This window comes from Macrobrachium rosenbergii, chromosome 21 (genome assembly GCF_040412425.1).
Source record: "Macrobrachium rosenbergii isolate ZJJX-2024 chromosome 21, ASM4041242v1, whole genome shotgun sequence".
In the NCBI taxonomy this organism is placed as follows: domain Eukaryota; kingdom Metazoa; phylum Arthropoda; class Malacostraca; order Decapoda; family Palaemonidae; genus Macrobrachium; species Macrobrachium rosenbergii.
This window is the reverse complement of record NC_089761.1, coordinates 52,936,773-52,963,079: the sequence shown is the minus strand read 5'-3', so window position 1 is coordinate 52,963,079 and position 26,307 is coordinate 52,936,773. Positions and strand designations below refer to the sequence as shown.

General features: G+C 34.1%; 1 protein-coding gene across 1 annotated transcript in view; it reads right to left on the bottom strand.

Moving 5' to 3' along the window:
• Positions 1-26,307, bottom strand: part of LOC136849611 (uncharacterized) — a 48,717-nt gene that overhangs the window by 8,806 nt on the left and 13,604 nt on the right. The window contains exons 2-3 of the mRNA XM_067122919.1: positions 9,289-9,373; positions 8,496-8,577 (exon numbers count right to left, since the gene is read on the bottom strand). Coding sequence (XP_066979020.1) covers positions 8,496-8,577; positions 9,289-9,348 — 142 coding nt within the window. The 5' untranslated portion in view covers positions 9,349-9,373. The remainder of the gene's footprint in view (positions 1-8,495; positions 8,578-9,288; positions 9,374-26,307) is intronic.

Here is a 26,307-nt window from a genome sequence, read left to right as displayed (position 1 = left end):
AAGCTAGAGCGAGATCGTCAAGACATTATCTTTGAGTGTTGCAATCTCTTAGAATTGGCAGAATAAGGTAAAGTTCAGACTCTTCGTTTTTCTGTGTGAATTGTGAACTTATGTTTTTTACCATGTTTCAAGACATTTTTGAACTTGTGTGGAAAGTTCAACATAACCTTTTACCATTTCAATTTTCTATTTTATTGTGTTCTATTTACCAGTAGGCTATTTACTCATGCATTTTAGACTTTTTATTATTATGTTTTGCACTTGCATGTTTTTGGGAGATTATTATTTGTGCTTAATTCTTTCGACAGATGTCGGTGGTGGGAACATTGTGGTGAGAACATTGTGGTGGTGATGACTTTGTGGGAATGTCTAAATTTCTCATGTGGTAGACTTGTGAGACTAGACTTACAATGTCTAAGATAGAGTATGTGAGAGTTTTTGAATTTGCAGGCTTTTAGCCACAATCAGATTTTTAGTTGGACTGAGACTAAATCTTGAGTTAGATGTTTTGTACTTGATAATTTCATTTATGATGCATTTTAATCTTTGCTTTGTTTATTCATTACTTGTTGGGTTGCTTTAAATAATAAATCTATTTTTGTAGGAAAGATTGCATTTCCTTAGATGATCCATTTCATTTCTTTAATGTGGAATGCAAGAGAGAGAGAGAGAGAAAGAATGCGCAAGACGAATGCTAATGCTAGGGAGACGGGAGAAAGTGTCAGGGGAGAGGGGAAACCTGTGGGGGAGTGTTAGAGGGGGAATAAGGGTCGGAGTTACTACGCCTTCAGGGTAGGCTGCAAACGGTCCGTTACGTAAACATTTATACACAAAATGTTGGATCTGTTTAAAAGGGGATAACATATATAACCGTTTGTGTTTGTATTATGAAACCGTCTTCATGTAAGTTCTAAGATTTGTTACTGAACTCAGGTTTAACCAACGAGTTTGGCAGCCATTCACAAAGCACCCTCACTCTTACATGCTTGCGCACCACTGGCATGACTTGACTCACCTGGTTCTGTCACCACCAAGCCTAGTATTGTAACCACATTTCAGTCGTTACCCTGTATTAAAGGCAAATCAAATCTTAACAACAAACTAATGTGTTTGGAGCTAAAAAGTAGACAGCCAGCCAATAACAGACTAATTGCAACACTTAGCTCTGGCTCACTCTCTCAAAGCTGTTGTATGTCTCAAACTCAGTAGACAAACTCTTGTGCTAAACTCTTGGTGAATCATTGATTGAAGACAGACCCACCAGTGGTCCAAACTTGGGATTCAAGTGTGGCTAGCTCTCTAGTGTTGGAGATTGTTTTTTTTTATAGCATTGTAGATTCAAAACTCAGTTCTCTTACCAAACTAACGGAATGGATACAGCCAAATTTGCTGCTTACAAACAATCACATGAAAATTAAACAGATGTTGTGCAATGATGTTTCAGATTTAAGCATAGTTAAACACCTGGTTGTCCCTCTTCTTGACAACTGAGCCACCTGTCTGGTCCCAGGGAGCCGAGGTACCATTCCGCTTCCAACTGAAAGGAGTAACAACCCTGATTCTTCCTGATCCCACTGATCCCATGCACTGTCCCGAAAGAAGAAATAAACGCTCATCCCACCAAAATGATATTTAGCAAAACCATCATTGTACCAGGCAGTTCCTTCCCAACCGACAATGATGCCCACAGGCTTGCCCTAAAGCCCCCATCCATACACAAGACCATGCTTAGTCAATGAATGCCAAGACAGAGCACTCAGAATAGTGTTATATGGCCAGGAGGACTGGGTAACCAAACAGGCTTAAACCAGCCTACCTGGAAGGTGATGACACCGGCTCCCCAATCAACCTCTCCAAGTTCAGGCAGAAAATCTGATCAATGACTACCACCAACAATGAGTGATCACTGCTCTTAACAAATGATCCACAAAGGATGCATACATGTCTAATCAGCTGACATAAGATGTGTTCAAAGACAGTGAAAGGCTACTCATGGAACAGTGTTATGTAAAAAAAGAGAACAAGAATGCTATGCTACATTACTAGAACAATTGTTTAGAACTTGATGGATATCTTGGACAACCTGATTCAAATAACTTCATGGCAGTTTCGGAAGACTTAAATCTATATGAGTACATTAAACATTTCTTGAGTGTTGTTTAATGATTCAACAGAACTCTGGAATTAAAGTTGCCTTTTGGGTGTTATATGCTCACACTGCATAAGATGACTGATTTATTCTTCTCAATTGGAGGATATATATATATATATATATATATATATATATATATATATATATATATATATATATATATATATATATATATATATATATATATATATATATATATATATATATATATATATATATATATATATATATATATATATATATATATATATATATATATATATATATATATATATATATATATATATATATATATATATATATATATATATATATATATATATATATATATATATATATATATATATATATATATATATATATATATACATACACACACACACACACACACACACACACACACACACACACACACACACATATATATATATATATATATATATATATATATATATATATATATATATATATATATATATATATATATATATATATATATATATCCATCATGAATCGACCTTTCATGTTCGCTGTTTTGCTGAAGTTTAGATTTCCTACTCAGAGCAACATAGCTTTTGAAATTAGTGTAGCTAGCTCTTTCATTCCAAATACATTCCAAGTAATTAATCAGTGTATAATAGTGACATGTCAGAACAATACATGGTTAGCATGCTGTGGCAGGTTTTCAGATAACCTGCAATGCAAGCGGTGGTACAAAGCACCGTTGTCGCTGTAATATTTTCTTGTTAAGTTTGTCACTTTCCCACTGCACATTTCTTACTTAAGGTTCAGTTTCACAATGTTATTATTATTGTTACTATTCAGTAGATGAAACCTATTCATATGGAACAAGCCCACAGGGGCCATTGACTTGAAATTCAAGCTGCCAAAGAATATGGTGTCCATTAGGAAGAAGTAAGGGGAAGTAAAGGGAAGTACAGAAAGAAGAGATACCACTTATTAAAAAAATAGGTTAATAAATAGATAAACAGATAAAAATGTATCAAAATGGAAGAAGAATAGTATTGCTTTTTTCGCTTGAACTTCTGAAGTTCCAATTTGCGCGACATCCTCTGGGTGGCTGTTCGACAGTCCAACGATGTGAGGAATAAACGACCTCTGGAACTGAGAAGTTCAACAGCGAGGCACATTTAATGCATATTGGTGTTGCCGTTCAACACATCTGGTTGCTCTCGACAGATTAAGGGGATCAGGAATCAATTGTGAATGTGAAAGATCTCTGTTGAAATACAACTTATGGTCCAAGTCATAACTGCTACTGTTAGGAAACAGAAGCCTACCACCACGAACTACTTTATCTATCTAAAAGATCCCGTAGGGAGGTAGCGCCGTCAGTGCATCTCATGCAGTGCAATGTAGGCTTTACTTAAGGGTCTTTGCAGTGTCCCTTCGGCCCCTAGCTGCAACTGCTTTCATTCCTTTTACTGTACCTCCGCTCATGTTCTCTTTCTTCCATCTTACTGTTCATCCTCTCCTAACAATTGATTCATAGTGCAACTGCGAGGTTACACCTTTCAAACCTTTTACTATCAATTTCCGTTTCAGCGCTGAATGGCCTTAGTTGCCCCAGTGCTTGGCATGTATGCCTAAAATCTTTTTATAAATCAAAATCTATCTAAAAGAGATAAATCTCTGGCAGAAGCAGACATCCACACCGGAGAATAGTATTCCAATGAAGGAAGTACAAATGACCTAAAACAGGTTGCACTGATTTTATCACTGTTATAAATATATGAGGCCTTACTAACAATACCTAACTTTTGTACGGCATTTGCTAAAACTTTCATTAGATGTTTTTAAAAAGTTAGACGTAAGTCAAAAGTTACACCTAGAATAGTTAAAGCTTCAGACTCACTCAGCAAAGTTCCATCCACCTGTAGGGGAGGATGGGGTGCGAAATCTGTATGAGATCTTCTAATCAATAGTGTTTTTGTTTTAGTGGAGTTCAACCTCATACCCCACCGACTACACCATTCCGTGATCCGGTCCATGTCCCTACTGAGGCTGATGGCAGCTTCATTTCTCATAAGTGGAGACTTTACTACACCCACAAGTGTTGTATCATCGGCATGCTGAATAATCTTGTTTTCCAGGCTAACAATCATGTCACTTGTATACCCTTAAAAAAAATAACAGTGGACCAAGAACGCTGCCCCATGGAACTCCAGACACAATAGGTCTTGGTTCACCAAAGATCCCCTCCACAGCAACTCTCTGATGCCTACCTGTAAGGAAATCTTGAAGTAATCCTAAAACGTATCCACCCACTCCAAGATTCTGATGTTTATAAATAAGTGTCTTGTGATTTACTAAATCGAAAGCAGCACTAAAATCTATTTGAATTACTTCGCACTCAAAACCCTTATCAAGGTTCCCTTGCAAATGACATGTCAAGTCTAAAAGAGCATCGCAGGTACCTAACTGCTTAGTGTATGTATATTGACTATCGGCTAACAATCTTTTAGATACCGCATACTTATATGGTGGCTTAAAAATAAGTTTTTCAGCAACTTTGGAGAGCACAGGTAGAATAGAGATTGGCTTGTAGTTACCGTAGTCTGCAGATATGCAGATATCTTGGGAGACAACACACTAGAAACTTAAAAAAAAAAAAAAAAAAAATGGAAGAAATAAGAGTCATAATCTGTCTTGGCAGACCACCATTTACAATTCTACACTCTGTATTATCAACAACTTCCACATCTTTTGTCTGTCTGCTTTATCTGGGTCGTGGTTTATAACTTGAAAATATGCTGTTTCCTCTCAAACATTCAACTGAATTGATTCTTAATGAAATCTGAATCCACGTATCTTCCTATATAAACCCACAATCTTCCTTCTCCTGCACCCATATAATCATGGCAGTATCTCAATGAAAACCATAGTCTTCTGACTGCCAGGTACATCAATCACTGAAAAAATCAATGGAAGCATAATGTGATTTCAGGAGGTATGGCCTAAGAATTGTGGCATTTCTGATGAGCCGAACATCCTACATACTGGATAACGTGCATTATTATCACTTAACAGTAAACAAGTTCGCTTTAAAGTTATTTTTGTTTACACATTTTAAAAATTATTTCTCCTTTAGCTGACAATTTTTTCGATGATTTCCACATTATTTTGAATTTACCCGTCACTTTCTTTGTTTTTTCTTTTCTATCTTCATCTCAAACGCAACTTATATTTTATTGGAAAAGGTGGTATCATTAAGTTTAGTTCCTTCCAGTTTGTTCTGAATTTCAAAGTAATCTCTTGATAGAGCTGTTATTTTGCGAATAATATATATATATATATATATATATATATATATATATATATATATATATATATATATATATATATATATATATCCATATATATATATATATATATATATATATATATATATATATATATATATATATATATATATATATATATATTTAATATATATATATATATATATATATATATATATATATATATATATATATATATATATATATATATATATTTAATATATGTACGTATATTTAAGCCACAAATCTTATGTTATCCAGTTCGCTATACCTTGTAAAGTAATTATAAACGATAAGTACTTTATCTCCTGTAGTTAAAGAGCCACTATACGTCGTTGTTTCCCAGCCAGGCGGAAGTTCTAATCATACTAGTGACGAAGCTCTTATCATTTATAATTCCCCTTGGGTGTACGTTATTCTCTAGGTCTAATATATTGGGTATTAATCGACATTGTTACTTAAAATTTGTGAGTCATGTTTCATGTGACATTTCATACACACACGCACACACACACATATATATATACATATATATGTGTGTGTGTATGATATGTATATATGTATGTATGTGTTTGCAACAGAAGGCCAGAAAGCCAAAATGACTGGCAACTTGATGCCTCTTTATGTCCCAATTACAGTAAAATGGACAAATATGAAGAGGGATATTCCAGATTGGAGGTACTGGAAAAGAAGTAGTCATCTGCATCAAGCTGCAGTCCGTTGATAATTTTCCTTATACTAAGAAATAAACATTCACACCCTCCTTTTTTTATGCTAATCTTTTCAATCAGACAACCCTTTTGAACACTAGTCATTATACAATTTGCTCAGAGGAAAAGAGAGAAATTGTGAGGGATAATGTTATTAATACCTCGGTTAACTCTGATGAGCTTTTAACATCTGGTTTTTATCATATTACCTTTATAATCAACACATTAGTTATAAAGCCTATGAGAAAATACGCATCATCAGTTGTCATTCCCATTGTTAAAGCATATAAATTCTCCACTGAATTAATGTGTCAGAAGATGAGAGCACAATGATAGGAATCAAATGAACTGCAGTGATTGTAAGGAATGGATCAGTAATATTTTATAAGCTACAAAATAAACTTGGAACAAAGACGAGTTCTGTCCCATCCTTGGATCCTCTCTTCCGGTTCCATTATCCCTTGGAAACTCCGTAATGATATAAAGGAGTTAATTAATCATTCATTAATCACATGGTTGAAAGATTAATTAGGATAATGATCAAATGCAGCATAACTGCAATATCCTGGCTATGATTTGTTAATTAATTCCAGCCAGAGTAGAGCTTCGTCTCTTTTGCTGGAAGATGCGTAGGCATAAGATCGATGATGCTGTCACTCTTTGCTAATTTGTAAATATTAATTTTTCAGGAAAATGCTTATTTTTCACATGACCGTCAGTCAGTGATGAATTACACTGGGAAACTGTAAAAGAAGTCTCTTCCATGTATAATTATTCGCTGAATTCCATGTTTTCAGAATTGCTGTATCACAAACATTTTTTATTTATTAATAGTTTTACATATATTGTTTATTATAAGTCTGTCTGTACGGTATGGGGCTTTGGAAACCAGTTAGCAAAATACAATTTTATTTCATTGCATACGAAGCTCAGTGGCCTCCCAGCTTTTGAGACCAGTGCAGTTCTCTGTAAGTTCCCAGTTAGAAGGCGACATGTAAACATTTCAAGTGCAGTATGCGTTCCACTCTTTTTCAAAGAGTTGTGCTCCTGTATTTGCAAGCGATATGTAGAAACACCATCCGCCAAAACGATGCCAAGAAACTCTTTCTGCCACATCTGCAGTGAACAGACACTCAGTTCCCAAGAACGTTCTCTGTGACCTCTCATTTAAAATGCCATGAACATTAAAGCTGTCCCCCTCTCCAAGTATGAAATGTGTCTGACGTCGTGTAACATGGGTAAAAGGTTCACGCCAGAAATATTTTACGATCACCCTATGATTTGGAAAGAATTGAAGAAACGCACTTCAGATTGCTAATTTTGCCTTCCAAACAAACAGTAACAGGTGAAACATCAAAATTTGAACATGTTTATGAATATCCTAATTTTCCATCTGTTGATCACAGTATGTTGTTGCTTGTGCCAGAACCTCCAAAATAACTGACATTCGGTAATGGGAGCATGTCGATGAGGACTTTGTCAAGCAGATGAATTTATGGATCTGGGTCCAAATTAATAATTAATAATTGTTGTTACTCAAAATATGAAAAATAATATTATTAACAATGCAGTAGGGCTAATTGGGCCGCAGTGTCTTAACTTGTCTTTTTCGTCCTCCTCCACAACCTTTCCCAAATCCTGACATCCCTAACTAATCCTGTTCTTCACTTCCCTCCTCAACAGTCATTTTCAAAAGCACTCTCAACGTTTGTCGTGCTATAGAGGCGTACCGTTGTGAATATAACAGAGACGAAATGCGTTTGTTTACTGATTCCTCAAAACGAAGCTCATGCAGGTATATGAAGTAGTCGGATGATAAAGGTTATTTTGGAGCAGTCATTCATGTTATAATTCTGATGTCATCTTGATGAGGTAGAAAGCTCAACACAACACTGATGCACAATACTGCTCAGTCTTTGTTTTGTAATCAGTTTGGAATGTATACTTACATATCGACAAAGTTAAACACACGGATATTCAAATTGATTTTTAAGCAGTGTTTTTGATTTTTCGAGCAACTGTTCTAAAAGATATGCCAGGGTTTTGCCACACATCTAAGAAGTATTTCAAGTCAGGAAGGCTTCGGGCCCAGATCTCGTCCAAATTTTCTCGGAACATTTTTTTTGAGCTGCTACCGGTCTCTCTACTAAGCGTAGGGGAATCAGCAGAACAAAAAGAAGTCCGATGAAACATAATACCACGAAGATGACGAAGCCATAACGGGATATTTTCGACAGTTTAGTGGGTCTCTCTCTCTCTCTCTCTCTCTCTCTCTCTCTCTCTCTCTCTCTCTCTCTCTCAACAATAAACAAACACACATGGATTGCTTACTGCTGATGACTTCGGGTGTGCTTCGTTTTGCCAGGCTCACGACATGGGCATGACTTCCAAGTTCGTCAAAAGTATTTGCTATCTGAAAAGTGTAAAAGAAATTTCTTGAGAGCTGCGATTATGATTAAGGTTGTCGGGGGAACTTTCGTTACGCACAGGTGGTTGCTATTTTGTAAACATTTATTTGAATGGAATATGAAAATTAATGAAAGAAAATTGAATTGGTATGATTAATGCGATAAACGTTATTTTTATACCACAATTTTAACATGTTTTCCCTGGAAATGTAAGGCTTTCCATTCTGTTGTATTTTTCACTTTACAGTAGAACCTAGAAGTAACCCTGAAGTATGAAGAGAATAAAAGACTGATAAAAAAATAAAAACGGAGCAACAAGTGATCGTGAGAGGTGCATGACATCTGAATGTACAGTGAAGAATGGTTTATCAGTGGGGAGTAGAAAACACTCATGGTTAAGTATGTTTAATGCCCGAATGTACTTGTAACAAAAGTCTAAGGCGAAATATTGTAACGGAGATCTCAGTGCTTTATAAAACTAGAAAATTAAAAGCGTTCATGATAATGAATGGTAGCCAAGAACAATATAGATTCTTCCTAATAAATTGCACTGAATGAGGAAGCAGTATCTATTAGAAAAAGTTATGCAGTCATTCACAACTAAACAGAAACAAAGTAGTGAAACATTTCCATGTAATTCCTTTTCTTTTCGGTCATCAGAGGACTACAGTTGGAACGAACTTGTAAGACTATATAATATTACTGAGGTAATTTACCTGTAACAAAATTGTGAAACAGAAGCAGAAAATCCACAGTTGTTTCCCAGAGGGTTGCATTTTGCTGGTCCGAAGCGTGGTAAAGCTGTAAAAAATCATAAAATGTAAATGCTTGAAAAGCTATATTACTGATATGTAAGATTATATTTATTTGTATTTATATAACGTAAAGGACCCTTTTGTCGAAAGGCCTAGCAACCACTCCGTTGTTTCTTTTTTTCCTTCGTGGCATTTGCCTTTATTGATATATATATATATATATATATATATATATATATATATATATATATATATATATATACACATGTGTGTGTATGTGTATGTGTGTATGTACATACGTACGTATGAATATTCGTGCTTGTCCTTTTGCCTTTAATTATTAAGCCACAAATCCCTCCTTATATCGAATTCGCTTTGTCTTGGAATATATATTTTTATTGGCTTGGTTGTATAAAAGGTTTTAGTTTAGATGAGGAAATCTAAGACAGGTGAGGTGTCTTTCTTAATGACCTAAATATCTATATTTATTTAGCTAGTTTCTCAGGTAATGTTTTTCTTCCCTTGATTTTGCTGTTGATTTTTTCCATGCTGAACATCACTAAATGTTGCTTGTTAACCGGAGATATCAAAGATTCATGTTTTCCCGTTTGCTAGAAAATAAATACAATCTTCAGACGTGCACTTTAATGGCTATGATGGCCTCCGAACGTCTGCATTTATTAATATTTTTTATATACTTTCAACTAAAACATTAAAATGAGAAAGGAGATAATTGAAGAAATTTTGCCTCCCAGGCTGGAACTGAGCCCGCGCTGTAAAAATAAGGCGGTTAGTTCTTAGACTATCACACCACAAAGAAAGAGAAATATTTTATAGGTTTCCTTTCCAGGTTTTCATTGGTTAGAAAGTAAAGTCCAGAGACATGGGTGTATGTGATTAGTAGATTTTTAACCTTAACCTGTTCACGGATTTTACCTGAAGTTCTCATAACGGAGAGTAGCGAATAATGATATTGGTTCGCTTTATGGTAAATGGTTAAATAAGTTAATGTGTAGCACAGCGAGAGGTAATGGAGTTTCATGGTAGGAAGAGGATTCATCTCGTGATCTTTCTCTCCCATCCTGGACAGATGTGCTTCACTGGGGTCTAAAGGGATTTCATTCGTAATTCCAGTCGAATAGGATTAGTGTTTCCGTTCTAATTATGGCTTTGCATGACATCCCATTAGAGCTCCTTGCTTTGGCAAGGCCGGTAATAAGGTTGAAACAGTGATGGAGGGCTCCAGAGAAATGAGGGGAAGGGATAAACGTCTTCCTGTAGTAAAGAATGGAATGGCGTTATATTTTTATAAAAAAAAAAAGAATGCAAATAGAAGTTAAAATTGAAACAATATATCGGAAGTACGTACCATAATAAACAGTGCTATTAAATTACGTGTAACGTAATTTTTTAATCTTTAAACATCAATGGAGACCCCTGACCGAAAGACCACATTGTTTTATAAGGTATTATAATGTTAGTAGCTATAATCTAATAAATTATGTACCTCGAATAAAAATTACACATAAGTAACACACACACACACATATATATATATATTATATATATATATATATATATATATATATATATATATATATATATATATATATATATATATATATATATATATATATATATATATATATATATATATATATATAATCACTTTAACATGTGATTCGTTTCTCACACTTCACACGTGAAAAATGAGACACTGGGTGTAGGTTCTAACCGGTTTCAGCTTTATTTCCAAGCCATTGACGAAGGACTGATACATAGTGGTAGAAATCACAATACAAATACTACAGAGACAGTACAGACGAACATACACAACCGTTTGAGACTACGAACCCACACCTGGCAGGTGTCAAAGGGGGAGTGGGAACAAAAATCATTAGTGCTAATGGTAGAAATTGCAATATATACTCAAGGGACAATAACGACAAAGATACATCCCGTTATATACTATATATATACACACACACATATATATATATATATATATATATATATATATATATATATATATATATATATATATATATATATATATATATATATATATATATATATATATATATATATATATATATATATATATATACACTAGCTGACCAACCCGTCGCTGCCCGGGAAAACTCTGAATGACAGTGTATGGGTAGGGCAGGGGAGGGGAGGGGAGAGGGAAGGGGAGGAGAGGGAGAGGGGAAGGGAAGGGGAGGGTTGGGAGGAGTAGGGGAAAGGGGGAGGGGAGGAAAAAAGAAGGGAAGAAGGAAGGAGAAGGGGGATGGGAGGGTGAGAGGAAGATAGAGGGTAGTGAAGGGGGAGGGGAAGTTACTCCTCTACAGAAGAGAATGAAAAGCATCTCCACTGAACAAAGACAATAAATAAAAAATATTGTATTTCTACAATTTGCACTTAGGTGTGTGTGTGTGTTTGTGTGGGAGGGGACAAGGTCTGTGTCTCATGCATTAACAGACGGACCCAGTGTTGCCACACTTCCACATCACTGACTTCCACGCTCGCCTAAATTTTAAATTAATTCAACCATCGGTAAAATCTAACATATATAAAACAATATATGTTTTCTTCACAGTCTAAAGATCATTTCCTATAAACATCTTTATCAAGTTAATCACAATCACTTTATTCATTTATTAAAACAATTTTAAATAGATTTAAGTTACCTTAATTAGACGGAAACCTAAAAAGGTTACTCTGTTGTTGTCTGCATTTGACGTGTCACTCAAGACATTGTTTGATCGACTTCTGTAGCTTCGTGATTCAGCATAAACAGCCATCCTTTGATGGCTCTTTATTCAGTCATTATTATATAAACATATATATATATATATATATATATATATATATATATATATATATATATATATATATATATATATATATATATATATATATATATATATATATATATATATATATATATATATATGCAAATGACCGACAATATAGGTCGATGAATCATATAATATAAGAAAATAATATATCTGACCACAATAAACCCCTAAAAAGAGTGTGGAAATTTTTGCCACACTTGGTCTGGCAGACCGTACCTACCAGCATTAGGTATGTAGTGAAGTGTTGTTGCCAAAACATCCCTTAAACCTCATTTAAACCGAATATATAACAATATAAACCATTGTGAGACTATGAAGTAGTCACTATAACGAATTCCGAAGGTAAAAACGAAGAAGAAACAATCGAATTAGTCATTCTGAGCTAGCAGCTACTATGCATGCGCGAATGCGGAAGACAACTAAAAAAAAAAATCTTTGGTCCTGCTGGGTTGGGTTCATTGCTTATAGTTATGAAATATGTTTTGCAACGAAGTCTAAAATATTTAATTTAGCCATACATCCAAGCAGTGAGCTATATGTTTAACACTTATATTAATAATTAACATAAATTATGATAAAAATTCATGTAAATTCTAATAAAAAATTTGATGTTACAGGAGATTTATTGTTGTAGGTTAATCACACTTCTGGCAGCGCCAGAAGAAAAGAAGCGTCTGGTGAAAAATGAGAATAAACCCAGAAAACTGAAGGGAAAGGTGACGTAAAACGAAAATTTCATTTGTTTTGCCCCTGTTTGAATGTCTGTCACACGGTAGGGGTTTGAGTTTCAGTTTCTGGGGTGACATAGAGGCCGTGTGCAAAATTTATCTGGGTCTGTCAAGCGGGGTTTGGATTTCTATAGAAGCCAAACAAATGTACAAACATCACTTATATATATATATATATATATATATATATATATATATATATATATATATATATATATATATATATATACATACATACTTATGATATGATTCAACAAAATTTCAAACCCAACAAAGAAGGTTTAAAGCAGTAATGACTTAAGCTTTAATGCTTAAGAAGTTTTTTTTACTTACATTAGTTCTGTACTCTACATTATAAAGGAGTTCTCAGTAAAACCGGTTCTGTCTTTATGGCCTACATAAAAGGATATGTCTGCTATTACAGCTAGATCCCTGCATATACATACATTTTATATTTATATATATATATATATATATATATATATATATATATATATATATATATATATATATATATATATATATATGATTTATCTGTGTGTGTAAAACAAGTTTGTATATGTATGTATGCATGTATAAAGAGAATTGGAAAGAGAGGATGAGTATATTTGACATGATAGGCTAAGACTTCGAATCCATTTCACATAATATGACACAGTATGTAAACTTGACATTATTCGAACGCATAAAGTTACTGTACATTGCGAGGTATGTAGATGCTGCAAGTTTACTCTCAGAGAGCACATCATATATTTTTGGTAATTCTTTGGCCTCAGAAAATCAGGGGAAATGAAACTTCACCATAAAACGAGACGATTAAATGGCAAACGAAGTACCTAATATATCGTAAAATTTTTCTATTAGCGTCGCATTTTCACATTCTATAATCGACAGATCATAACTACCCTAAAATTTCCAAAGGCTCAATATCTTAATATAAAATGATATAACGTAAAAAATATGAAATGAGTATAACTTGAAGATAAAATGATATAATATAAAAAATGTAACTGTGAGTATAAATGTGTATGTATATATATATATATATATATATATATATATATATATATATATATATATATATATATATATATATATATATATATAAATATATATATATATATATATATATATATATATATATATGTGTGTGTGTGTGTGTGTGTGTGTGTGTGTGTATAAGTATGTATGTATGTCTAACTAAAACAAGGTCTTAATCATGACTTCTAGATGGGGAGCAAATGGCTATATTGCAGTTATGTGAGGGGACTTTCGAAACAAGTCATTGTTAGCTGAACTTGCGGTGCTTTGGTCTTCGGGATTCTCTATGAGACTTGAATATTATTTATTGTTTGCAGCGATTTTATTATAATGTTTTTATTTGTAATTTTGTGAACCAGAGATTTTGAATTAGTTCGAGTATATTTATGCGAGTGTTATAATGAAATGTTATTATTAGGTTAGTCCTTCTGTGGTGTTTTAGATATTACATATGAAGCGTTATTAACGGGAGAAAAAATTAATCAACCCTTCTCAAGACGCGAGTTGACTTTGACTTATGTCATTTCGTATAGTTCTTTAGGGCAATCTAGAAAGGAATTTATATCAAACTACGAATATATCTTAATGTAAAATAAAATTCATCCACATTTTTATGGGAAGATCAATTTTCTTTTTCAAAAGCATGTTGGAAAATAGTTATGTTACGCATGCAGACTCCAACGAAGTCTAATAATTATCAGTTTAAGTTGCAAAATACACGGATAAATAAATAACTGTATTAGTTTGTGAAACTGCTCAAATCACCTTAGAAAATAAACTACGGTAATATGTCCGAAAAGATGCTGATAAAACTGATTTTCTCAACTTTTTCACTCCGATCGAAAACGGACAGCAAAAAGGCGAGCTTATCTGTTAGCTCATCAGTATGAGGCGAACTCGCCCATTTGCTCGTCAGTCGGCGCGAACCCTCAATGTTTACGTCAGTCAAGGGAAAGAAATCTTTCAAATTACAAAAATGATGGACTTTGATGAATGTTTCGTGCAAAACTAGATACAGGTTATATTTCACATATTTTTAGGTAACATGTCAGTCATTAACTAAACAACTTTTTTTAAATCTAATAAAATCACTAGAATAAAACAGTCCCACCATAGTATGGGGTACCATACAAGAATTATCGAATCAATCGATGTCTTACCATCACCCTGACATTTCTTAACTTAGAGAATATAACATCCCAAAGTACATAGAATACACATCTTCCAGAAAGCGCAATGAAAAAACCAAGTGAAGTATTTTCTTATGCAGAAACCTTTCCCCTAAAAAAAAAAAAAAAAAAAAAATGGATTCTTCTTATTCTTATATACTGTACTGTTAGTTGTTTTAATTTCTTTTTTTAAGCCTCGATCCATTCTTTGAATGATGGCAAGATACTCTAAGATGCTTCGTTTTCTCTTGTTATTAGCAATCGCTCATCGTTAAGTCAACTGGAAGAACCGATTCTGTTAGCCATCTGTACATTCGCTTTCCATAAAATAAGTGAACTTAATTGGAAGTCTAAATTTATTATTTGGTACAAATATGATGAAATAATGTGAAATGTTTGGAAAGTGAGACAGTTTTCGTCTTGCTTCAAGTTTTTTATTTTTCTTTTTATATGCGGTCATATACTCAACATATTCTTTGTTCCTTGAATGATTATTTTTCGATTACAAAATGTCATTGTTCACTCTAAGGAGTTGTTTGGCTGAGAAACAAAAAAGAAAAAAATGATAAAACAATGTAATCATAAACAACAACGGGATACAGTGTGGTAGATAGATAAATAGGTAGAGAGGGAGCAGTAATAAATCAGTTTTTCTTTTTTCACCATAAATATGGCTTTCACATGTTACGTTATCGCCCACGTTGATACCAAGTGGAATAACCTTTACATAAATCGCTTCACAGATGTACGCAGGTTCCGCAGTTTCCGGAAGTGTTCGTTTGTAAGTACAGCTGTTGCTCAATAATCAGTGTTACAAAAACAAGGCATAAGTCGGCTGATTATCCGGTTGAGTAAAAACTGTAATTCATTCCTCGTGCAGTATGACTCCATTTGCTCAATGATTGCAGCAAAGAAATATATTTCAGTATAAGTTCAATGACCGAAAATTCCCAGCATGTCATATGTTATACACGTAGGTACGATTTGTCATAATGAGATGTATATTCTATAATTAGTTTTTATCCCGTTGTCATATTTGTGAACTTCTTTCCGTATGTATTACTTAAATGTACTTACTTCTGTACACGAGAGAGAGAGAGAGAGAGAGAGAGAGAGAGAGAGAGAGAGAGAGAGAGAGAGAGAGAGAAACAGCAAACAAGCATGCTCTCACGCGCAAACGAGAGACGCCTGTCCCATGAAGATAGAGGCCAGCCTCAAAGTGGGCCAGTTTCTAAGCTCTTAAAGAAGAGAATGAAGGAAAAGAAAAGGAGGCCGATACAGCGAGTGTTAGGAGATTGAACAACTCTCTCTCTCTCTCTCTCTCTCTCTCTCTCTCTCTCTCTCTCTCTCTCTCTCCATAACATTATGCTCTTTCTGAATGAAAGGACGCTTTCACCATGTCAGGAAAAAAGTATTTTTTTTTTTATATTTTTTCTTAGCTATTTTTATTGTTTGGTATATTAAATCCCAAATGTAGAAGAGGTTGAATCGTGATATTCAAAATGTTTACATCCTCTAGAAGGTGGATGATAGCTGATTGAGGTAAAGTAAACCCTTCTGCAATTTTTTTTTTAAATATTAAGCTTTCTTGTCATATTGGTACTGATTATGTGTTTGTTTACATGATTAATAATTTTAACACCCAAAAGAGTTTTCCCCATTGTAATATTCTCTCTACGTTAGAGAGATGAGATACTTATTGAGAACGAAAACGATCCGATAGATTCTCCTTTATAGGTCACAATTAATCATGCTAATAAATAGATGTAATTGGAAACAGAGAAGGTAGAGTGGTGAGAAATAATTTTTTTAGATAAAACAGTTTCCTTACTTTGGCCTGTTCTCTGTCTTCTGTAAATAGATAAAAACGATATCTGTTACCGAAATGAAAAGAGCCAATAGAAAGATTGTATGTTTAGTTCATAACTGACATTTGTTTTAAACCATGTAATAGTAATCGGGGAACTTGAAGTTATAAGAAATTTTAGATTTTAAGAATTTGCAGCAATCAGTCAAGAAGGTTGACTCTAATACTCATCATCTCGATGTCCCATGCAGGCTGGGAAAGATACGATTGCAGGCAATTAAGTCTTCCATTTTCTCTTATCTTATATGTTATAACAAAATTATATGCAGGCTCCAGTTTAAGCAAGAATTTCCTTTTGTTTTACGGGCTTTAAGCTGTGAACGCTTGGAAATTATTTGGTATTTGTTACCTGCCATTGTGAAAAACTATTTATGTATTTGACCATTTCGGTGACAGTTATATCTGAATTGTATTCTGCTTCAGATTTCTTTCCTTTTTTTTTCCTCCTTGTCCTGCGGCAGTCTTTTGGTTAATATCCTGTTTAGGTTGTTGCATAAGAGAGAGTCCCCTTTGTGAGTAACAATAATAATAACTGCACTATAGCCCTTCGTGTATAATTCATCTCTGCCGGGACACTTAATTTTATGGTATATGCAGAGCTGACGTTTTTGTATTTGGTTGTTGTGCGCTTTTGCATTAGACTTTGAGGTTCTGGTATGATGGTTGTAAATTAGTAAATTATTAGCCACCACTTAACCCATTCTGGTGTTCTTTTTAAGATGGTTTCAGGTCGGCCATCTTATATTTTGAAATATTTGTTCCGCTTATGAGAGAAGCTCAAGAAATTTGTTGTTACAATTAAGCATGTGCTTGCTAAAATGATCTTATATTTGAATCGTTATAACTAGTTCTAATAAACTCATATTTATAGTCATTTATGGGAAAATGAACTTTTCCTGGAACTCATTCTGTCTGTCAGTATTCTCGAGAAGAAAAATTCCCTCTCCCTCAGAGTTTGTTTCTTTTGCGCTATAAGACTTTCGAAGAATTTGCAAGCAAAATGCCTGCGCCTGGAAGCATGAAGAGGTTAATTCAATATAAGGATAATGTGATTTAATTATAGCTGGCGTTGCAACTCCTCTTAACTTGGGTCTTCAGGATATTCTGCAGCATTATAATTTAGAAAAATAGTGATGTGGATTTAGACACAAATGCTTTGGGAAAATAAAACAAATTAGGTAGATTAAATTACTGTGGTATCATCTTTTTCATCATCATCCGGCGCATTTATCACTGTTGTAATTGACACCCCCCCCCGCCGTCTCTGAGACGTACATTATCTGTTGGAGAAAATCTCTAAACTATATAGTGTGTATATGTTGTGCGATTAAGCGCTCAAATTAAGGTTTCCCAATTCATGTTCGTGGAAAGATTTTTGCGTTCAGTTATTATAGTATATTGTTTTACACAACCTTCTGCTTATGGTCAATGAGCGCATTAAGATTTTTTAGTGTTATGTTAGCACAGTAAAAGAAAATGCGTCACAAGAACCGAAGCAGATCAAAAAGTAAAATAAACGAGGCAAGAAGATAATAGTAATAACAAATAAAGTCTTATTTGCAAGACATGTTGGCAACATATCAGAGAATCATTATTTCCATTCAGAAAGCTCGTGCCGTTACGATTGAAACTATCTCCAGAGTATTTGAAGCTAACTAACGTTGTCGTTTTTCACTCACCTGGCTAAAATGAACAACAGTGCTGACATTATTTCCAAATTCACTTTCTTCTCAGTTTGAAAAAAAATTCCATAGTTTTTTTGAATGCCTTGGAATAATATTTCTGAAATGATTGCGTTGACGATATGGAGGATGAGTAAGGCATTCATGCATTCATCGAGCGATGTGATTGAAGATATTTTGCAAAAAGCATTACTCCCCGTCTGCTTATCTCCTACCATAAATGTAATCAGAAATAGATTAAATCTTTAATAGAAATATTAACGAAATGGGACTCAACGCGTATTCGAGAAAGGCCCTGAGAATCTGTATCCCAGGCAGTTACCTTGAATGAATTGTACCTAAATATGTTTCAGCAGAATTTCGGTGAGTAGAAGGACTAATTGCCATACTAGAATCCATTGCACAAGATTTCCATGACCATGCTTAATTTAATATGAAGCAAATGTCCAAGTACGACGTGGGATTCCTTTAGATCTACGCAGATTACTATCCGGGATTCCTTTGTTCGTCTATAAATTACAATCCAGTGTTCATTTTGAACTGAAATTCATTTAATAACTAAAGCGTAAATAAAGCATACATGTTATACTTTTTTATTATCAAAATGTGGCAGCACTGATAATGTGAATATTTCCGTATCACAAATTATTCTACAATGTTATTCAACAAAATTAACTGATTGTCCCAGTGTAATTTCTCAAAATTCGTGTAAGTATTAAATGTAACGTTCAGAATTGATTCACAGGATATTAAATGTGCCGACGTATTGAATTATTGTAATTATATACTGTTCAGAAATGCTGAGAATAAACTGAGAGCCCGAAAGTTTATGAAAATCTTGTCAGAGATATCAGATGAGTAAAATATTTTATTTAAATGTTGTCCTATAACGTATTACTGAAATCACTTACTCGCACAGGTCTCTCATCTAATCTTACCAATGACCTCCTGCAAAATGACTGCGGTTTTTTGAGTAAATTTTGCTTAAGGTTTAAAAATCCTTCTCATTTTTTGATAATTCATGATGTCACAGGAAGATTTTGCTGTATTAACACCTTTGTTAAATTTTAAGCGCACAGCTAAAAACTTCGAAAGCACGCCGAAAGTAGGTACACAAGCGCAAAGGAACATAATACATCTATCATTTTAAGACATGCATACTGTCACTGGACATTAGATTGCCAAATGAGGTATGCTTATAGCTCGCTTATGCTGCAGGTTCTCTAGCATTGTTGCAAGTGCTACTTAATCTGACTTTTCCAGGATGTTGGAAGGGAATAAGAGTGGTCAAAACAGGTCCATGTTAGGAAGCATGGATGCTATAACATTAGATTACAAATTCGTAGAACGACTGATTCTGGCTTCCCTTGAAGAAATGAAATGAAAAAAAAAATGAATTCATATTCACAAATACGAGTATAACGATAAAACGAATGGACTGAGAAATACATCCGACACATGTTCCCAGATGATGCTATTTACTGGTGTGGATTCTGTAAAAGAACTGGAACTCAAGTCAACTCAATTTATTGACAAATTGAATGAGCGTGGAAAAACCTTGATCTAATTTAAGAGCATCCTTAAAAAGCTATGAACTTGGCAAAAGAAAGAAATTTTACGTTAAAATGATAATTTTAGTGAAGTGATATCCGTTGAGGAAAGCAAAGTAAACTATTTCAGCAAAATATTATCAGCGGAATGGATCAGAAAACACTGAACTTCATCCTTTCGTTACTTTGTTTGTAGAAAAGGAGTGACAAGAGTTATTGTGCGACGTGTTTACGGTGCTTCGGGACTAATGGAAAAGGGCAGGCGAGACAACTGAATATCGTGTTCGCTGGCGTTTTATTTTATGTAATGTCTACCAGGACGAGTTATAGAGCCATGGTCAAAGGAAAAGTAGGGCGGACAAAAGGGAGAAGAGTTATAATTGTTTCTGACCCCAGAGGACGATACATCCCATGCCATCTCATATATATATATATATATATATATATATATATATATATATATATATATATATATATATATATATATATATATATATATATATATATATATATATATATATATATATATATATATATATATATTGTAAAATGTATCTTTAAACTTATAAATGCCATATGGTTATAATCTAATGACGATTTTCATTACAGAAATTGAAAATTGAAAATTGGCGCGATGCTATTTTTATTGAAATTAAGAAATGTATTTATCTAAATATCCTTATTTTCCTCCTTTTCCACGAACTTTAGACTGAGCTGCGTTTGATGATCGTTATTGTTTTTGTTACAAAATGCTGTGAGCTGACGTGCTTCTAACCTACGCTGGTCTGCCGTTCAAGACCCGAGTGATTCTCTTGGTGACCAATAGATGGCGGTGGCGTGCTGTTTCCAAGCGGGAAGTTTCTCCGCTCGCTGTTATAAAACAGTTTGTGTCTATGTTTTCTTGTTCTGTTACGCTTCACTAAATATCTAGTACCATACCACGTTTTTCCCCCTTTAGACAGATCCGACAAGACTGTACGAGGCGTATTTCTTATATATTTCCATTATCATAAGAGAAAATTATATAGAAATACAGACCATGCACATAGAAGTATATTGTATTTTTATGATATTCAGAATTAATTCGAGTTAATTCTCAAATATTTTTACGTAGAATTTGAAGTTTCTCAAGAACAACAAAATGACTCCTTTCTGAAGTATTTTGTCAATATCATGTTACAGGCGAGCGCGCATTCTCTTCGATAGTTTGTCTATTCACCAATAGATGGCGAAAGTCTCAGCGTTGTAACCCTTAGATTTAGAAATGCTGTGGGCTGAGGACACTTGAATAATGGATGATAAAGTGATTCTAAACCCAGACGTTACTTTCTTTGGCCTTTTTTTTTTTTTTATGTTGGAGTGTTTCGATGGAAATCATCCCAGACTCTTATTTTATTGCTCAGTGTATCAAGTAAGTAATCTGTTACATTACAGAATTTATGAAGAGCCGAAAACTAAAATTGGTAAGATAAGAAGATATTTCGTTTTTCATTTTAAGGAAAGAAAAAGTAAGAATATAATTCCCAATAGCTAACGTAAAAACGGCTTCGTAATCTGAAGAGATGTCGAGTGTCATCACGGACTTTTCAACAAATGATCTGTTCTAGATGGTAACTTGGAGAGATTATTCATCTATCATCTTCAGTCTCATTGTGGTTATGACGAGTCCAAAACAAGAAAACCGTGGCAAGAATATCGGTTGAGACTAACTATTTATCTAAATTAAATTCCTAATTATCATAAATTGAAGTTTATGTTCAGCACTACGTTTATTCAGGTTCAAACGTAGAGAGAGAGAGAGAGAGAGAGAGAGAGAGAGAGAGAGAGAGAGAGAGAGAGAGGTTACGGCTTATAATTGATGAAATAATGCATCATAGAAGCAAGTGTCTTCTTGTGCATGTCGATAGGTAGGTGTCTCCTGATTACTAAATCAACCGTGGTGTATAGAGGAGAAGTGTATCGTTTTTTCTTTTTTTTGTACTTATGAATTTTGTTATGCTCAGGATAGTTAGAAAGGAGAGAGAGGTAACTGAATGGGCTGGTGGTGGGTAACAGGCAGATCGTAATTAATCGGATGATATAGTACTGCTGAATAAAACTAAAAGATGTGCAGAGTTTAGTAAACAAACAGAACCAAATGGCCAGTGATTTTGGTCTTAAAATTAATTTTGCCAAATCAGAGGTTGCAAGAACAAAACATGGTGGAGTAGAAAGTATAACATTAAGTAAGCCTGGTATTTTTGTAGCCAAAGTTTAGGTATCTTTACACACGTATGAGAAATGGCTTAACTCTTGAAAACGAACTAATAAAGTCATCAAATGGACTTACATTTCATACTAAGGTATATTTATATACTTCATTAATACTATTCGGTTTATGCCATGGAAATAAATCTTGGTACGATACTGAAACAATTCTAGATTTTTTAGTTTTGAAAATAGACTTTGCAAGAATCCTTGGTACGAAATGGCAAGACCTCATTCGTAATAAAACTACAAGAGGTCACAAATTTTCAGTGTATGAATAAGAGACTGATGAGTAATCGGTTACGTTGGCTAGGAAATGCTCTTCGATTACAGCCTAAAAGATTGTAAGACAGGGGTACACATGGGTACCTCAAGGCTCTAGTAGAGATGGGAGGCCAAGGCCTCCGGGGAGTGATCTACTTAAGAGAGCAAATGACTTTGATGGTTGGAGGTATCTGGTAGAAGCCCTCTTGCATCTAATGACGTTGGAGGCTTGTGTGTGTGTGTGTGTGTGTGTGTGTACACAAACACGCTCACACACACATATATATGTATGTATATATATATATATATATATATATATATATATATATATATATATATATATATATATATATATATATATATATATATATATATATATATATATATATATATATATCATACTTTCAAAGGCAGATAGCTATTGGTCACTTTTAAACCTATATTGAGATACCATTTGAATAATATATTTCCCTAAGTTTTTCAAGTAGATGTAAGACATTTTTGCTATGCAACAGAAGCCCTAATATTATTGATAATTGACATTAAAGAGGAATATCTTAAAAACTCAAGAAATAATTTTTTACCAAGGGGGCAAGGAAGCAGGGAGGTGCACTGGAGGGAGGGAAGATCTGTCAAGATAAGATGGAGCATCCTAGGTTAGGTTATGTTAGGTAATTATGGCTCTTGTAAGTTCCACTGCCACACTTTATAGCCGGTACTAAAGAAAGTCCAGGCCAGGTAGGTCCTGATAGTGCCCTGCCTTAGGATAGGTTAGTAAGCTGATATTGGTCGTTGTAATTATTAGTTAAACACATGAAGAATATATTTTTTAACCTGGTTCAGGCATATTTCACCACTGCTATAATCGCTAGTTATTCAATTATCTATTTATCGACTATTAAATAGAGAGAGGGGGTTAGGTTCGGTTTTGTTTCATTTGCCGTTTACCCCATCCTAAACCCTACATTCCCAACATGTTCCCCATTTTTGTTTATGGGATTGAATAAACAACGGAAAGGAATGAAAAAAAATCGTAAGAAAGGTATTACAAAGTATTAGAACACGCGTCTCCATTTAGAAGTTCTTAGCGTTGAAGTGATTTTGCATTTGTTTACTATTTTCTCTCTCTCTTCTAGTTTATATAAGTTACGTAAAATCTCCCACGATTTTGGTGTGCTGAATGTATGAATTTTCTTAAAATAGAGATATATGGAGGAGAAACTGAAGATGTCAGGACCGGCTTCAAGAGAGAGGTTTTTATAGAGTTTTGGCACAATATTCTTACTGTTTTATATATATATATATATATATATATATATATATATATATGTGTGTGTGTCTGTATATATATATATATATATGTGTGTGTGTCTGTGTATATATATATATATATATATATATATATATATATATATATATATATATATATATAGAGAGAGAGAGAGAGAGAGAGAGAGAGAGAGAGAGAGAGAGAGAGAGAGCCAACCTATATTATGATTGACATTTATGGTTCCCTTGGTATCTATAATAGCGTCATGCATGGAAAGAGCACAGCTGTTATTTTGACCAGAAAGAGGTAATAAATGAAAAGTAGCACGGTATGTAATCAAAGCGAATTATGCGCAGCGAAAACAGCATTTGAAATCCTAAATGAATAATCACTGAGCTGCGAAGTGAGTGCGGGCTGGGATTAAGTTTCCAGCGGGCCAAATAGCCGAAACGCAAACAAACATTTTCCGATTATATATTTCAGGTAGCGTATTCATCCCGCAGCTGATGCAAAAACGACAGTAAATCAGGCCACATTTTACGCCCAATTCAAAATGACATATTTATCGAAAACTAGGGACGGCCACTTGCGCAATACATTTATATACAGCTGAGGAAGAAATTTCGAATTTGTTTCCCATAAAAGGAAACGGTCATATATATATATATATATATATATATATATATATATATATATATATATATATATATATATATATATATATATATATATATATATATATATATATATATATATATATTTATATTTATATTTATATTTATATATATTACAGTGAGCATGCATTCACGAAGCTGGATTTATTATTAGTCCTGATTTTGAACTTTACCATGGTATGTAGAGGCTAAAAATCTGCTGTGGAGTAGGTTTCATTTTCTTCATAAGAATAGGGTTAGCAGTAATTGTAAATGTCTTTATGCTGTATAATTACGTTCTATGCTAACAAGAGGAATAAATGGTACTGTTAACATACTGATTGAAATATTAAGCTCTGTGGAACAGTGGTCAGAGAAGCCAGCAAAATACTGTACTAAAAGTTGACTTTAACTGTAGCTGAAGCATCTGATGGATCTAGATCCAGTGAATTATTTGAAATGTAAGTGAGCTGCTTTACCTATTGGAAAGGATCAGAAGACTGGTAGAATTCATGAGCAGAGAGATCATTCACAAGGCGGTTTCAGTGTTTAACTTTAAAGTCTCAATAGGCAACAAAAACGTGTTGGGGTCAACTAAGTGGTACTTAACGGCATGTTCATCGAACCAGGGATGAGGAATGCCTTAGACATTCCCTGAAACAAAATAATACTATGCTCTTAGACATGGCACTGAAGGTCAACATAGTTTTTATGGTCCGAAAGTTTAACTTTAAATAAAAAAACCATATATATCTTTCTTGGAATGGATTGCAGGGCGAAGACTTAGGTCTGCATTACAAAAGAAAATTAAACTCATGAAAAATGTATATAAAAACGCCTAAGATAAAACCAGTCAAAAAATAGAAACGTTAAGGTTCACAACAAAAGAATGAAGACTGTTACCTAAATATTGAAGAGAACAGTAAGGACCCAGTAAAGAATGGAAAAATTTGTTATGAACTATTTTTCATCCAGGTCTAAGAAACCCCCGGTCCACACCACCGCAGGTGGTGCCATCAACTAGAGGACTGGAATTTTGAATTTTGAATATGAAATTAGAAAAGACCAAAAGAAAAAATAAGTAATGAGAGAAGCATTTTCCAGAAAATCCACCAAGCAACTTTTGCTCTTTAAGTAGCTTGCCCAGCACACCTGAAAAACGCTGGCATTACAGAAAAGGAAACATTCCTAAGTTTATCCTCAGATACAGCACTTTCGCCAAAAACTGTTATAAAGACAGTGACACGCAACAAGACTAGCTTGAAATTATATGTATATATAATCTTGAAGCTACAAATGTCGCTTAATATCAAATTCACGCTACCTTCGGAATATCCCCAATGGGGAATTATCACAGAAGGGGAATTTATGAGTGATAAATGGACTGGTACTGCCGAGTCTCGAACCCGCGACACAGATACTTATCCAGCGACTCCAGTCGAAATTCTACCCGCTGAGCTATCAAGGGAACGTCGCCTGGAGTCGCTGGATAAGTATCTGTGTCGTGGGTTCGAGACTCGGCAGTACCAGTCCATTTATCACTTATAAATTTCCCTTGGGTGATAATTCCCCATTGGGGACATTCCTGAGGTAGCGTGAATTTGATATTAAGCAACATTTGTAGTTTCATGATTGTATATAAATCACG